This window comes from Crinia signifera, chromosome 7 (genome assembly GCF_055691185.1).
Source record: "Crinia signifera chromosome 7, ASM5569118v1, whole genome shotgun sequence".
In the NCBI taxonomy this organism is placed as follows: domain Eukaryota; kingdom Metazoa; phylum Chordata; class Amphibia; order Anura; family Myobatrachidae; genus Crinia; species Crinia signifera.
In genome coordinates, this window is record NC_139223.1 from 28,141,725 (window position 1) to 28,158,752 (window position 17,028).

At 44.2% G+C, this 17,028-nt stretch overlaps 1 protein-coding gene across 1 annotated transcript in view; it reads left to right on the forward strand.

The window, feature by feature from the left end:
- SRL (sarcalumenin) overlaps window positions 1-16,721 on the forward strand; it is a 29,264-nt gene extending 12,543 nt beyond the window's left edge. The window contains exons 2-6 of the mRNA XM_083151950.1: window positions 10,920-11,018; window positions 12,550-12,645; window positions 15,219-15,335; window positions 15,430-15,663; window positions 15,911-16,721. Of these exons, the coding sequence (XP_083008076.1) occupies window positions 10,920-11,018; window positions 12,550-12,645; window positions 15,219-15,335; window positions 15,430-15,663; window positions 15,911-16,716 (1,352 nt within the window). The 3' untranslated portion in view covers window positions 16,717-16,721. The remainder of the gene's footprint in view (window positions 1-10,919; window positions 11,019-12,549; window positions 12,646-15,218; window positions 15,336-15,429; window positions 15,664-15,910) is intronic.
- The last annotated feature ends 307 nt before the right edge of the window (window positions 16,722-17,028 follow it).

The following is a 17,028-nucleotide window of genomic DNA, read 5'->3' on the forward strand; positions in this document are numbered from 1 at the left end:
TTATGCCTGCAGTATGATAGGCAGCCATCATTATATATGTATTATATACCCTGTTGTATTACATTATGGAAGGCTGCTTATCTATACAGTCATTACTTGTATGGCCGCTTATATACTACTTGTATCTTTGGTCCCGGAGGTGATAAAATGGTGTGCCGCGATGCTAAACCTACGCTTTCATCGGAAGAAACGCAACTGTTATAAGGGTGATACCTGTAAATGATAATTATGCCTATGGGGTATTATCCAAGCCTGGCAAGAGATGACAATTTGGGCAGCTTCAAAAAGTGATAAAGTGGAGAGTGATCAAAAACAGCCAATCAGCTCCCATCTGTCATTTTGCCTGTAACATGGCAGTTAGGACCTGATTGGCTGTCTGTTTTACAATTCAACTTCCCATAGTGGTAGGAAAATATTTCTACAGAGCCACTAAGCATCGCCTGACCCAATTGTTGTCATTCATTCGAAGAATTGGGACCAAGGCGGTGGTGTTGGTGTGTGCACGTGGGTGGGATTCATACTGCCAGTGTCAGCCGATGACCACAGTCACTGTCGCATCAGATCAGGGTAAAAAAACTCTTCAAGTCAGACAATACATTCGATATATCAGAGAGAGCACCTTGGGCCTTATTCTGGTTGATTCGGTTGGATGCGTATTTTCGGACAGGAACCGAGCGTTCTTAGCCCCGCCTTCCGTACGGATCACTCACACCGTCCGAATGCGGTAAGACGCCGACCGAACAGACCGCGAGTGGATTTTTCATGCGAACACCTCCTCCATCTCTGGGAACCTCCCCCATCATTCGATAGTCGCCAACCATCGAATGCAGGACCGAGTGGTCAGGCAGCACCGAGTGCTCCAGACCACTTGGGCATTTCTCTGTGCAAAAGCAGGGATATCCGGCTATGTCATATGTCCACCCCCCACACGTGTGTCACGGGCGCATTACCATACGTACGCCCAGCGTTTTCATGGGAACGCCCATGAAACGCGGGGCGTACGAATATGGTAATGAGCCCAAACAGCCCTTCACGCCCCTCTGTTCAGATTGCTCCGACCGATCGTTTTCTGTACAGAATTCACGCCGTATTCGGACGTGCGCGGCATTCGCACATGCGCAGATACGCCTCTGCACATGCGCAAACACCAACCATCGGCCGTCCGTCCGCATTCGGAGCCATCCGACTCAACCAGAATAACCCCCCTTGTGCCGACGCAAAGTCATGTCTCTGTCTCTGCTAAGTAAATAAACGTAGTATTTTCATTGTACTGTATATCCTCCTATCCTGGGCTCATCACCGCAGGCACAGTCTCTATTTTTGGGTTTAATTCTGTCTGCTGACATTGGTCCAGGATTACACTGAGCGGCCATATCCCTGTAATAACGGCCTGTACTCTATAGCAGGTAATTAGAATTACACACCTGTTCTTTTTTTTTTTTTTTTTTATTTAAAACAACTTTATGGACTGCTGCATTTGTTGTGCATTACAGGACATTCTGCAGCATTCTCAGCCGCTCCTGGCAGTAACCAGAAGCAGAGAGCTTATGCCAAGCGCTGGCTGCCAGGGTCAGAGCAGACTGGCATCAGAATCAGACTCATTAGCTGGCCACAGACTCCAGTAATATAGTGTGTAGTAATAATAATAATAATTAAGCCAGAATAATTGCAGGGCATTACAAAAGCCAATGGAAATACTTTACACATTTACAAATAAATATGCTGAGGTAAAATGTAGTAAGTTGTGAGTTCTGTTGAAGATGGGATGTTGCCCATAGCAACCAACCAAATTTTACTGCTTAATCATTTAGCACCTTCTAGAAAATAATAGATAAAATCTCATTGGTTGCCCATAGCAACATCCCATCTTCAGTAGAACTCCCATCTTAGTAAATTGAACCTAACAAGAAGATTCGGATAGGTATTTGAGTGGCTCTCAGGCAGTGTCTACGCGGACAGTGAATAGGTCGACAACAAAAGGTCGACATGCATTCGTTTTATTGATGATGTTGATAAAATTGTTTGGACTTTTTCATACATCCACGTGGTCCCCAGCTGGGAGCAGTGAAGTGCTTTGAGTGCAGCGAGGCACCTGGCTAACACTAATCGGTGGTCCGCACGCTCAGGTGTCCACATTGACATCACAGAAACCTGAAAAACTCATGTCAACATTTTCATGGGTTGACCTATTGTTTGTGTCGGCATTTTGCCCCTTTCAATCTTCTGGTGTCATCATGTGTTGAGCGAATCCAAGGCCATTTGGATACACACGCCCCTTAGAAGCTGAGGGGCGGGTGTATTATTTGTCGCATGGATACATATCTGCTGGGGTGGTTCCTCCAATGAAGAGAAGACTTACAGGTTTATGACCCGGCTGTCCTATGTTTTTACCGATCGATGGTCATCCATTTTCTTAGACTGATTGGTCTGTGGGCCAATCAAAAAACAAGGGCGGGGCTTCACCGGTGTCGGCGACGGGGCTATGCTTCATGTCCCGGCCCCTTGGGGAAAAAAAAATACTATTTATTCATACTTGACATCGATGGAGGGAAACCATCTGGTTCTCCACCATCGATGGCAAAACTGTTCTACATCGGCCATAAACCACCGATTATTTGGAATCATCGATGGTCGATGGCCATCCTTACTGACGCATACCTCTTCGCTATGCTTTTTGCACTAAGACGCCCGTAGGCTGTGCCTGCTGCAGACCCTCTTTCTGAGGTATTATCTCATTTTTTTAACGCTGATAAATCCCGCCCAAAACAACGACAATTAAGGTTTAGATGACAGTGAATAAAAGTGACATATTCTCATGACTGTTGCCATTTCCTTATTTATTTCCGGACATTAGGTGACTATTAACGTCTCTGTGTAACCCGGCCTGCGTGTGCTGCAGCCCTGCGTCTGTAATATCCACCACCTGACACTGGCAGGGAGAGAGAAGCATGTCAATGTACATGACCCCTATTCATTTATAGGTCCTGTGTCACAGGAGGGGCAGCCAGCAGCTATCGTATATAATTGTCCAGGCAGCTAAGAATATTTGTCCCCTCCTCCTCCCGGCCTGGATGTCAGTCTCCAAGGGCAATTACATCCATCTCCCTGTGCCCTTTCCTCCTGATGGCTGAGCCTGTCAGTTATGTCACTTGTGCTGCATCAGCACTGAGCTAAGAGACATAGTTTTCCCACAGTCCTCTGGGGGCCAGGACGGCCAAGTATCATTGACACAAAAGTGATCATGTCGGTGGCTTTACTGTCTATATCATGTGGATTATCTGTTCAAGGTTGGGCCATATAACCCGTACCAGCAGTTTAGTTAACCCCTTTGCTTCGGATAACACTTTAGGGGGAGATGTTTTAAGCAGTGGGACGGTTGAAAAGTTGCCCGTGGTAACCATTCAGCTTTGAGATAGCATTTATTTATTTACAGTTACTTATATAGCGCAGCAGATTCCGTTGCGCTTTACAATTGGAAACAGCAGTGATTAAACAAACTGGGTAGATACAAACTGACATAGAGGTAGGAGGGCCCTGCTCGCAAACTTACAATCTATAGGAGGGAAACATAAAGATAGGAATCTAAAGCAGGGCAGTCCCACTAGATTGCACGACAGTCCTGATGGGATGCTATGAGATATGAATGCTACTGGAGGTTATGTGGGGGCTCCTGAATATGATACGCTTGCCTGAAGAGGTGAGTTTTCAGGGAACGCTTGCAAGTTTGGAGGCTAGAGGAGAGTCTTTATGTACGTGGAAGAGCATTCCCTAAATGGGTGCTGCCCGACAAAAAGTACATTCCATAGACCAGCAACTCCTATTAGTCCCACTCTTGCAAAACTGCAGATTCAAAATCAGCAAGAGAAACATGGCAGTCTGGGACTGTGGTTAGATGGTCCGTGGGGGCTTTGCTGTCAATCCCAATTTTTGAATAGACAATGCTGCTAGATAAGTAAGTATGGCTGGTCCAACCCATTTACTGTAGGCCATTGTATAGCACTGACTGGATGGCTACCACTGCTCAGGGCCACAGCAGATTCAGAGTCCATTAATCCATCTAGGCTAACTCTTTGGGTACAGGTTCACTAGTAAAGTTCAAATATTCGTCCTAAAGGATATCGCTGTGTGGGGTCCTTGGTGGCGAAGACTTTGTGTCCAACGTGTAAAAGTGGCCTTTCCAGCAAATAACTGATTTCCAACAACTTTGAGCAACAAATGAATGGACTGTTTCTATAAACCCAATGAGTTTCGTAGCTCGCTGGCCGCTTCCTCATATAATGAGATTGTACTGCTATTGTGGGTGGAAGGAACCTCGGTTTTGGAAATAATCCTCATAACTGTTCAATCAAGAATATATATTTAAATTGGGTTATGGTGTTCACAGGTGTCTGGTGACAATTCTGAGTGGGCAAATTTATATCACTATGAAATGGTTCCCTTCTGTGCACAAGCAGGGATATCCCTAAAACCTGGGTTGCCTTGAGGATATTGTTTGTGAACCACAAAAGGGCCTTATTCAGACCAGCTCTCTAGGCAGCGTACACCTCACAGATAAAAATAACACTGCCAAATTTCAGCAACATTTAAATGAATGAAAAAAGTCCCTGAATGGGACAGGCAAACATACAAAAAAACTGCTCTGAAATGTGACACCAACTTTACAATTTCGGTTCATGCTGACTTTGAATATTAGTTAATTCTCTACAACATACATTACTAACACTTATAGCACCAGCATACTCCATAGCGATGTACAACGAAAGTATATAAAACTTCTCAGACCTTACTAGCTGATGACCGACCTATCCTCAATAGTCTGTTGAAGGGCACCACGGTAGACAACTTTGCACTATAATATTCAGTCCCTTGCAAAGTTCCAGTTCAAAGGTGACACTGTATTTAATTCCATAGGAGCCCTTTTAGAGGACGCCTGGGTAATGGGCCCACAGGAATAGTGTGACAGCAAATTATTATAGACAATAACAAGAGATCAGGCACCCATCCGAAATAGCCGCAGTGCTTAATCTCCCTGCTGTCCCCACGGAAATTCCTGGCACCTCAGACATTGCAATCGGGGCAAACTTTGGACAACCTAGCAGATTTCAGATGTATTTTTACCTCAGTAAAAATACACTGGAAATCTGCTAAGTTGTGAGAAAGTTTGCAATGCGGGGGGGGGGGGGGAGGGGGGGGGTGCCAAGGATAAAAGGCCAGAGACCCCTTTGTGGGATTCTGCTGCAGTGGCCTAACTACTGTGACTTGGGGCCTTATTCTAGTTCACTCTTTCTGACCTTCCTTCTTAGATGGACAAAACCATGTGCACTGCAGGTGGGGCAGGTGTTACTTGTGCAGAGAGAATTAAATTTGAGTGGGGTTTTACTTCAAAGTGAGATCTATATTGCAGTGTAAAAATAAAGCAGCCAGTATTTACCCTGCACAGATACAAAATAACTCACCCAAATTTAATTATCTCTGCACATCTGCCCCCTGCAGTGCACATGGTTTTGTCCATCTAAGAAGGATTTTGTCAGAAAGAGTGAACTAGAATAAGGCCCTTGGTGCCGTAATCTCCGTCTATCTCCGTGGTTCTCAAACTCGGTCCTCAGGACCCCACACAGTTCACATTTTCCAGTTGCATTCATTACTCACTGACACATTTTAAAAAATCCACAGGTGGAGCTAATTATTGCACTTGATTCTGTCAGAAGACCTGCAAAACATGTGGGGTCCTGAGGACCGACTTTGAGAACCTGTTTGAGAGCTTCTACAATGTACAGTATTCCATATCCACATTCCATGTAATGCCAATGACGGTGTTAAACCTTGCCCAGAGGCTACTTATGTAAGGACACCTGTGCTTGTCAGGCTTTGTCACCGGACACCGCACAGCTGAGAGCGGCCGAGGGAAGACACCAATGCTTGTCTGTTGTCTCTTAGTAGTAATAAAGTTTTATTTTGTCTGTTCAGCCCTCTGCTGACAGATTATTTAAAGAGTCCCCCGAACGTTCTACAAAGCTGGACTATATGGTGAACGGTGAATGGTGTTGCTACTGCTTTGAGGCCCATGTTTGCGTGTATTTCCACGAAAACACTATTTCAGGAATAAGCTGCAAATATTAAGTATCCCCCGAATGTGTATAGGAGGGACCACAGCAGATATCTATGTTACCTACTGCGATCCTTCCATTCCTGGTGGCAGCTGAATCTATGGTGGATGCAAAACTGCCCGATTTATCTACAGTATTTCCAGTATGCAAAGCTTTCCTAAAATTGATGCCTGCAGCTACCGCCATCTGAATATGGGCTACACAATATGGATGTAGATCCGGAGTATTCTCCTGGAACCCTGAAAATGGCTGCTTTCCATGTTTGGTCAGTGGGACCACACAAGCACAGCACCTCTTGCAGCTCACTTCACTCACCACAGCAATGGGCTCCTATATCTATACGAGCCTGTATCTCTGTGAGTGCACAGTGATACATTGGCCTGGTAAAATCACCTCGGGGTCCTCTCTGGATCCTGCTGCATTCAAAAACTGCATTTAAAGAAACATAAGCCTGCTCCCAAAATGGCTGCCCCAACTCATAGGCCCACACCCAAAATGGCTACCCACCACTGTACTTTGTTAATGTCAGTTGATGAAAACTAGCTTTCTAATTAATACCCAGTTAAAACTTATGGCACAACGCTAACATTGTTAATCAGTGGAAGTTGGTTATATGAAGGCTGAAGCCACCAGAATAAAGATGACATTGAATTGACAAACTAATGCACTAAACAATGCACTTTGCAGATATTATGATTACTTTGCTGTTCTTCTGCTGAACCCAGTGGCCCGATGACACTGACTGATCGTCTTCTGTTTAGAATTTCAAGTCACCTCTCCTGATGCCACTGATGACATTGGAGGCTTTGCCGATGGCCAACAGGATGCAGCGGACCCCAGCTTGGATGCCAAGTCTCTTTATGCCGAGCAAAGTCTTTTAGAAAAGAATCTACTCCTTTCGTACACAGAAGGTCTTGAGCCAGAGACACATGAGGTGAAGCCACAGGACTGTGGGGCTGTGGGAGATAGGCTGGAGAAGCAAAACATCACTCCGGGTGCATCACCATGTGAATCTACAAACATTGAACTGGAAGCAGGCACCAGTGACGAAGCTGATATAGGACAAGACCAGGAAACGACCATATTAGATGAAGAATCTGATGACACGGTCAGTAAGGATTCCATAGTTAAAGGACACAATACTGAAGAAAAGACTGTTACAGAGGACCTTCTATTGGAGTCTTTAAGAGATGTTGTACAACAGGAAGACCCTCAATCTGCAGATGACGAAAGTGAAGTGGATCAAGAAACCAGCTTGGGTGCCCTAAAGGGAAGTATCGAAGAAGAAGAAGAAGAAGAAGAAGAAGAAGAGAAACAACTAAACCTAGGTATAACTGAGAATGAAGAAGACGTGGTTGTGTATCAACAGGAGTCAGAATTGGGAGAGGGCCAGGAATCTGGAAATCTTTCCTTGGACATATTAACTGCTGGGAAGCTAAGTATAGGTGGAGGCCAGGGGTCTATTAAAACTCAGACTGATGATGTAGACCAGGATGATTCCACAGACATCTCAGGTGAAGAAGAGAACCAAATACACAAAGACGCATTGCATCAACAATTAGAGAATCCTAAGGCAAAAGACAAGAAGGAAGAAGAAAAGATAGATCACAATGAGGACAATGAAGGCTCGGGGGCAGAAGATGAAGAAGTAGCAGAATTAGTTGGTGACCTAAATGAAGGGCAGTCATCAGAGATTGAGAAAGAAGTAGAAGTATCCGAATCAGCTGTTGAGCATGATAACACTGGAGGGAGGTCAGATGATGACGATGACGATGATATGAATGGAGAAGAAGAGAAAGAAGGAGCAGAGGAAACAGTATCAGATGAGAATGATGATGTAAATGGAGAAAGTTCATCAAAAGATGTGGAAGATAGAGCAGCAGAAGACCCAGAGGTCGCTGTCAACTCTGAAATACATGGGGAGAATTCTTCAGAAGAGGAGAAAGAAGAAGGCGCAGAAAACTCAGGTGTTGTGAGTGATGGAAATAAAGAAAACTTACCAGAAGTGACACAAGTAGATGAATCAGCGCCAGACGCTGAAGATATACATGGCGAGACATCAAGAGAAAACATAGAAGCAGGAGAAACAAAAACAGATGTTAAGGATGAAACAAACGCAGAGAAAGTATCAAAAGAGGGAATATTAGAATCAAAGCCAGACGTAAAAGGTTAGGCATTCCAATAAACTGAGTAAACCCTCATAGGCACATATTTACTATTCAGACACTAAAAGGGCAACACAATTCAGCCGGTTGTCCGCGGAATGCCGCTGAAATGGTCGGGGCACGCTCTGCGACCAATAACTTTTGTTCATTGCGCTTGCAGCCCATAGATGTACAGCAGAAAATGAGTGAAGATGCAGTGGCAAACACAGGATTTTTATTCCCCTTTTACATCGCCGCAAAAACCCAGGTCATCGGAGGGTCAGACCTGGGTCGGCGGCGGTGTAAATGGGTCAACCCGTCTCCATTTACACAGGACTCCTACCCAGGTCCTGACATCAATGGGGGAAGCCCAACCTTAAGACCGCAGCCTCTGCAGGTTGGACGGGGGTGCACACACAGCCTCCGCTGCTGTCTACTGTACTCTAGGTACATATAAAAAAAGAGAGCGCTTGTTCATGTAAAGATAATAGTATGTACTCTGCAGACAGCAGCGGGGTGCCGGGAGTAGGTGAATGGATGCCTGTGTGTGGCATCCATTCACCTCACAGACGGAGGCTGGGGGGGGGGGTGCACAGGGGCGGGGCGCAGCTTACCTTGGTGCTGGGCTTGCCCCCAGTGTGGTGGTGCGGGGCCGGGCGCGGCGATCAGTGGTACCGGCGCTCGGAGATGAGGTCATCTCCAAGCGCCGGCTCCAGAAACACACTGCGGTGTAAAAGGTAAAAAACGCCGGGTCTCACCCGGGTTGAAGCTGGTTCCAAAAACCTGGGTGTGACCCGGCGTTTTGGTGTAAAAGGGGTATTAGAGGAGGGTTTCCAAATGTAATCCAAAATATCCCACTGGAGTAAGTACGGGAGTCTGGGGGAGCGGTAACAGCCCCGAATATTGGTCTTTTTATACACTGGATACTGTATGGAATACAGCATTGATATTTAACAGTACAGATTGTCTATAATATAGGCTCTTTCAAACATTTAAATAAGATAAGTGGTCAGGAAAAGGTCAAACATATAATATATAAATACACAAACATAATAGAAACAGTACTGCACTTTATAAGTTTACAATCTCCCACTTCATGGTAAGGCTCCTGTCTCTTCCTCCTGGTAGCTGCTCTCTGGTCCATTGCAGTGTTTGAGGGCTCAGATCCGCACACACAGTAAATGTGGTAGAAGAAGCTGGTACACTGGGCATGTGCAGCAGCTCTGCTCTGTCCCTTACACTGCATGATGTGGTGGCAGCTCTATTGATTATTATGTTGTTTTGTAATGTTTGCATGGTTACCTTTGGCTGAATACCGAAGCACTGGTTCAGAGATTAAGACATGGAAGGCAGGCTGTCGGCTTTTATTGCTGCTATAACTTTTTTTTTTTACACTAGTTAAAAGATTGTCATGACGGCTTAGTCCCTATCTGCTCCTACCTCCAACCTCTGTCTTCACAGCTCCCTCTATCCATATCACAAAGTTTGAAACAGATCATTTTGGTTTCACTTTCTGTTAAGGAGTAATGTAGTAGTGGCCTCTAGTGGTCAAATGCGGTACTTCACCTCAAAAAGGTGAGGAGGATTTAGGCCCTTATTCATATCTGTTCGGTTCTCCGCGCATTCTCATGGAGGTGTGTCTGCTCATGCGCAGGCGCGTTTCTGCATAAACATCCATTAGCAGCCTGTGCGGGTGACCCGCACTGTGAAGGGGGGGGGGCATGCATTCGCAAGGCGTGGATTTGGTGGAATCGCAAGGCCTTGCGAATCAACCAGAATAACCCCCTTAGACTTTTATATATAGCGATTAGCCTAGACAGAGTCTTTGCGAACACCAATTTTTCTCCTAACCAGATAGATCTGGAAATAAATGAGTGAAATGGCTGCCATTGACGTGTTTGGCTTTTATGAGCGTTTGCTTAAATCAATAAATTTATAACTGAAAGTAGAATATTCCCTGTTAACGGGGTGTATTTACTAAGCAGTGGGTGCTAAAACCCGGCGCTTCCAATCCTGTGTATGCCCAAAATGGCAACAATTTTACTAGCAAAACATGGCTAATAAAATAATTGACCATTTAAATTTTGGGCATAAACACAATTAGGTGCGATGGGTTTTTGAACCCGGCACTTAGTAAATACACCCTTACAACTCATGTACATGATTGGTTAGTAAATTAATATCCAGTTCTCTCAACTGATGTGCATCAGTGGCTTAGCCACAGCAGAGGCGGCCATATTGTGAACGGGATGAAAATTCCCAAGAATCAGAGGCATACCTAGATATTAGTAGGCCCCATAGCAAAATTTGTAAGGGCCCCCTATTTAGCAACTGATGGTAATAAATCTATGTAAAACATATTAGTTAGACAGCAAAGATGCACCCCTTGCACCAATCGTAGTTACACCCTTGGCAAGAATGTAGTCAGTCAGTCCAACCTCATAAATTACCTCAGAAATATCATGGCTGCCTAGTGAATTACAGTATTCCCATTGATATCATTCCAGGCCACAAAATGGCTGCCTGGAGACATCAGTTGCACCTTACTGTACAAGGGATATAAACCCGTGTAACTGTATAGATGATGTGTGAAAACAGAGATATCACAAACCCAAGTGCGACCCAGTGATACTGACATCTGATTGGCTGCTCTTATTTTTCCCTGCAGATGATGTGGACGACTCAGAAGAGATCAGAAGGAGGGACAGGACCCACATAGACAACACTCTGAAGTTGTCAGATGAGAAACCAGCAGATGACTATACAGGTAAGGACATATAGTATATCCTGGGTGACCACTTGTCATCTTCATTGAAGGAATGCATCTATCGGTGGTAGGTAGGTCCATCATCCTCTTCAATGCAAGGTTCCTTAACACCTTATTAGTTTGAGATGATTACAAATAAAGGAAATTAAACTTTGAACTCCCACTTGAGAGTTGGAATTAGTACATGTTATGTAGGAGACGGCTATTTATACTGAAAACATTGGAGCTTATAATAGCCACAGATTTCATTGATAGTCTTGAGCCTATCAAAGGCAGATAAAGGGTATTTGGATAGTCTAAATGATCATGCATGAAAGCCCAAGCCGTGCCTCCACTCGGGTCATCAACACTTCTACAACCATCAGATGTTGATCATGTTTGATGGGGACTTTGTCCGGGTGACTATGTCATTTGCATGAACCATTTAATGATCTAGGCCCTATACAATCTGGTTGTCTTGTCACAAATGGCAGCTATCTGAGATGGCCCAAATGGAACAGAGATCCAGCTGCTTGGAGCTCTGGTCTAGCTACTTGATGGTGTATGGGCATGAGCGCCTAGTGCTTGTGATCATTTGATTGGTCCTGGTAATGTTAATAACTGAAGTTCTGATGTTACCCTCATTGCTTGGGTAACTAATAGGTGGATTAGGCTGCAGCCAGGACTAGGAGTCAGAACTGGGGGAGGTGATAGCTGAGGAACAAAATTGAAGAGAAATGAGTCACAAGGGTGACAAAGGGAGAACAACAAAGGTTTTTGGGGCACACTTATGAAATGAAATTATTTATGGTGTTTAAAATTTAACTTTTATTGATTATCTATGTTAAAATATCAGTACGTGTAGCAAGACATAAGGATACAATAATAAACAAAAGAAACAAATATAATACGTACAATTTAGTGGTCACAGAATAATTACTTGGTAGCGAAAATTACTAGAGTAAGTACGATATGTGAGCCAATAAGGTAATATCCTTCAACAAATTGAGTTGAGGAACAAATTCAGAAACAATCCTTGCTCACATAGGGATATTTGACGCGTGACATTAAATCCCCTATAAATGTAATAATTAATGCGGTGGTGGTCCCAGTCACGATTTTTAAATGTAAAGAAATATAAAGAAAAATGATAGAGTAGGGAGAAAGAGATTGCTCCTTTAGCCGGATAATGGTGTTTCTGCTGTCTGATGTGTTACAGCTCCAGGTATTCCCTGTTGGTCACCCAGCCAATCACTGCTTAGCTTCTGAGTTTGGAATGAGAATCAGGCGTACCAGTGATGTATGGCAGTAATTCCACCGTTGGATAAGAGCGCACCTCGGTAATAAGAAGGCTTATATGTGCTTCGGCTTTTTGCTGCAAATATAAACTATTTATTTGTAGCAAAAAGCAGAAGCATCACTGGTACGCCTGATTCTTATTCCGAACTCATTTCGTTTAGCAGCATTACAAGGGGAGCAACATGTGTATTAGCCTAGGGCACCTGGAACCTTTAATCATGCCCTGGTTCTCAAGTTCTTTATCTCTTTCCAGCAATACTGCAGAGGCTCAGGAAAATCTATCATTCTTCTATCAAACCCTTGGAACTGTCTTACAAGTACAGCGAGCTGAGACAGTATGAGATTTCAGGTGAGTAGGTTTGTCTTTGGTATGATGCTAATGGCCTCTTTTCAAAGGCAAGTGAGGAAAGGGCCAGCATGGAGTCTGCACACAAGTTTTAGCATACGCAACAAGTTTTGTTACACTGTGATAAATGAGCCCTATTAGAGATGGGTCGGTCGTGAGTGAGACGGTTCTTTTGAATGGATCATTCTAAAAGGTGAATGGTCATTCTTTTAGTTTTCGTACAATGTATTTGCCTGAGCACAGCAATGCCACACATGGTAGCTTAGAGGAACTGTACTGCCCGGACCTGCGCCCCCCCCACCGCATCGCTGTCCCCGGCAGCCGGCTTGTCATAAGCCGGCGCCGGGGAATTCTATTGAAAACCCGGAGGGGAGGGGGGAGGAGGAGGGAGGAGGAGGCGACGCCGCAGAGGGGAGGGAGCCGGGCAGCGCGACGCTGCCTGAGATCAGAGTGAACTCAGCAGCGCTGCCCGACTCCAAACAGTGGCAATCCCGAGAATTTTCCGGGCTTGCCAGACTGGGCACTGAGGCACAGCCCGGAAAATTCTCGGGATTGCCACTGAAGAGGTTAATCAGAATCACTCTGGTACTAATTAAGTCACCTGTGCTCAAGCTGGATATCACTAAAACCTGTACTGTTGGTGTGCCTTGAGAACCGTGGTTGGGAATGCCTCATTGCCTGGGATAGTAGATGATTGAAGCAGTAAGCCAGAGGCCCATGGCAACCAATCAGCACTGAAGTAACATCTACATTTTGCATATGATAAGGGAGAAGCCAGAGGAGAAGTGGCCCATGGCAACCAATATGCACTGAAGTAACATCTATAATTTGCATATGATAAGAGAGGAGGAGCCAGAGGAGAAGTGGCCCATGGCAACCAATCCGCACTGAAGTAACATCTATAATTTGCATAACAGACAATTGTACAGAGCTGTCGTGGGCCACTTCTCCTCCCTTATCACTGCTTCATACATCTACCATTATGTTTGTAAAATGAGTCAGGGCTAAGCTTCTAAATATGAAGAAGTGAAGTTGCCCATAGCAACCAATCAGATTATGTATATAATTTCTTGATTGCATCATAGAAAATGAAAGTCAGATCTGATTGGTTCATCACCTCTCCATTTGTAGAAGCTTTAGTGAATTAGACCTTATCCTTGTGTAGTAAGGAGAATATTGTACTGGGAAATACGGCATTGAGACGTGGATACCGCACAGCTCTGCGTCATCACAGTTCCTGCTGCCGCCTGTCAGTGGGTAGCCTTCCCTTGTCATGTGGCTAAATGTTAACTTGTAATTTCCCTCCCATCTGCTAACAGCTTATCATGAACGTACGCGGCCATGGGTGGGAATACCCATGCCTGGATCCTGCCTGGCCTTCTCAGCTGGTGTGTCTGCCCCTTCTAACACTGCTGAGCTTTGCCCACTCACCTGCTGGCACCAGCATTACGCTTCTTCTCTCTTGGGGCCAGATCAAACTTCAAAAAGTGATAAAATGGAGAGTGATAAACAGCCAGCCAATCAGCTTATATCTGCCATGTTACAGGCAGGGTTTGAAACATGACAGGAAGGAGCTGATTGGCTGGTGGTTTATCACTCTCCATTTGATCACTTTTTGAAGCTTGATACATCTGGCACCTTGATGAGAAGATACTTTGGCTAATTACTAACAAATGCTAATTACCGTAATTCTTCATCCAAATCCTCTACATGAAGGAAAGTACCAATCAAAAGGCATTTTCGTTAATAAATCACCACATGTCACTGGAAATCCCAGTGGCTACCAAAGGCAATGGTGGACCAAACGCTCCCCACACTTTTAGTGCTGGCATTGACTAATTGTCTGGATATTGCATGGCTGAAAATCTGGTTAGAGGGTCCCATTGAATACAGTCAAGTTCCGAAAAACCAAGATCTACCCCGTTGGCGCATATTTACTAAAGCTTCTAAAAAATTCAAACTGGTGGCGTTGCTGAGAGCAACCACTTTTAGCTAAGATAATAGGCAGAATCGGATTGGTTGCTATGGGCAACACCATGACTCTGCCCCTTTGACTCTGAAAAAGGGGTGAGGTTTGCCCACAGAGACCAGTAGGGAATTGACTCAGATTGACCTCTTAACTGAAAGGTTGCTATGGTGACCCAATATTTCTTGTTCATCTCTATCCCCACCCTCCCCTCCCATTGGGGGACCAGAATAGTTCAAGTAAGTTCTGAATGGAGAGTTTCTTCTATAGGTTTATTGCATTTCATAACAAAAGAAAGTTGAAAACAGGTGGATGAAAGTATTGAGAGGTCATATACCCACTGGGATGCAGCCACAACTTACCACTGTCCTTTGGGTTCTTGGTATAACTTATATTCCTCTGAATGTTTATTTTGGAGTTATAACACTGTTGGGGTTTCTGTTGCATCCCACAGTTAAAGGATAGTTCCCATGAAGTTCCAAAGTGTCTTTATGTAGCAATACTTATTTTGTCCGTTATATATTTCTACAATTTTTGCTTTTATTGCCATTGTTTAGCATTGCACTGAATGAATAGTCATTAACCTTAGTTGTGCTTATCCTTTAATCAGATGGAGAGATCACTTCCAAGCCAATGGTGTTGTTTTTGGGACCGTGGAGCGTTGGCAAGTCCACCATGATCAACTACCTCTTGGGGTTGGATGAGACACCCCATCAATTGTACACAGGTAATGTTGGAGTCATCTCAATGATGTGCAGAAATATTTTTGTGCGTCCATTGAACCCTTTTGCTAACTGTTGTCTTTGTCAAATTTTTGGCAGGTGCTGAACCCACAACTTCTGAATTTACTGTCCTCATGCATGGGCCAAAGCTGAAGACCATTGAGGGCATTGTGATGGCTGCTGACAGCGCTAGATCCTATTCCCCATTGGAGAAGTTTGGGCAAAATTTCCTAGAAAAGCTTATTGGCATTGAAATTCCTCACAAACTCTTGGAGAGAGTCTCATTCGTGGACACCCCAGGAATTATTGAGAATCGCAAGCAGCAAGAAAGAGGTATGGTGGCTACAGATGAAGATGTTGACCACAAAAATAATAATAGAGTCAAGGGACGAGCTGCCTTGTGGCTAATTAAATTGACCAATTACTATTTATGTAAACTTTTCAGTTGCCATTCAAAAGTTGTAAGATGAACGTTATTTCATGCCTTTTCCCACTAAAATGTATCTAGCTTACAGACCACTGAAAAGTACTAAAGTATTCTATATCATAACTAATCACCCATCTAAACTTTCTTCGGCAGGTTATCCATTCAATGACGTTTGCCAATGGTTCATCGACCGAGCAGATCTTATCTTTGTGGTGTTTGACCCCACCAAACTGGATGTTGGCCTTGAGTTGGAAATGCTCTTCCGCCAGCTGAAAGGACGTGAGTCCCAGATCCGTATCATTCTGAACAAGGCAGACAGCCTGGCCACCCAAGAACTCATGAGGGTTTATGGAGCACTGTTCTGGAGCTTGGCACCTCTGATCAATGTGACTGAGCCACCAAGGGTTTATGTCAGCTCTTTCTGGCCAGAAGACTACCATCCAGAAACTCACAAGGAACTATTCCTGAAAGAAGAGATCTCCCTTCTAGAAGATCTCACCCAAGTCATTGAGAACAGGCTTGAAAACAAGATTGCCTTTATCCGTCAACATGCCATCAGAGTCCGAATCCATGCATTGTTGGTGGACCGGTATCTTCAGACCTATAAAGAAAAGATGACTTTCTTCAGTGATGGAGATCTTGTATTCAAAGACATAATAGAAGACCCTGATAAATACTTCATCTTCAAGTCCATTGTAGCTAAAACCAATGTCAGCAAGTTTGACCTTCCCAACCGAGAGGCCTACAAGGATTTCTTTGGAGTAAATCCCATTACAGGCTTCAAGCTTCTGACCCAACAATGCTCTTACATGGGTGGCTGCCTCTTAGAGAAGATCGAGAAGGCCATAACACATGAGCTACCCGATCTACTTAGCAGCATAAGTAAAAAGCCTTCAGGCCTCAACTGTGATGTCACTGGCTGCGGAGAGGCACCAAAGAACCGCTATAAAAAGAATTAACTCTTCATCTAAACCCCTCTCATATTTAAAAATAAAAAATAGAAAAAAAAGTGTATCAACACTATATAAAGGTCCTACGATCTTTTGGTGATGGAGGCAACCTGCTTTTGAAAAACTTGCAGGCCACTCTACTTACAGTATGTTGTCAAGGTGTGTCACCTTTCTGTCGTAAAGGTATCAACAGATGACTGGTCACTCTGGTGCTGTAGGAAGTTATAATGTGTGAGGGACCTCTCATGTTATTGATATTATTTTCTTAGATAATATTGCAGAGCACTGTTATTCGATCCTTACTGTACTCTTTACCTCATT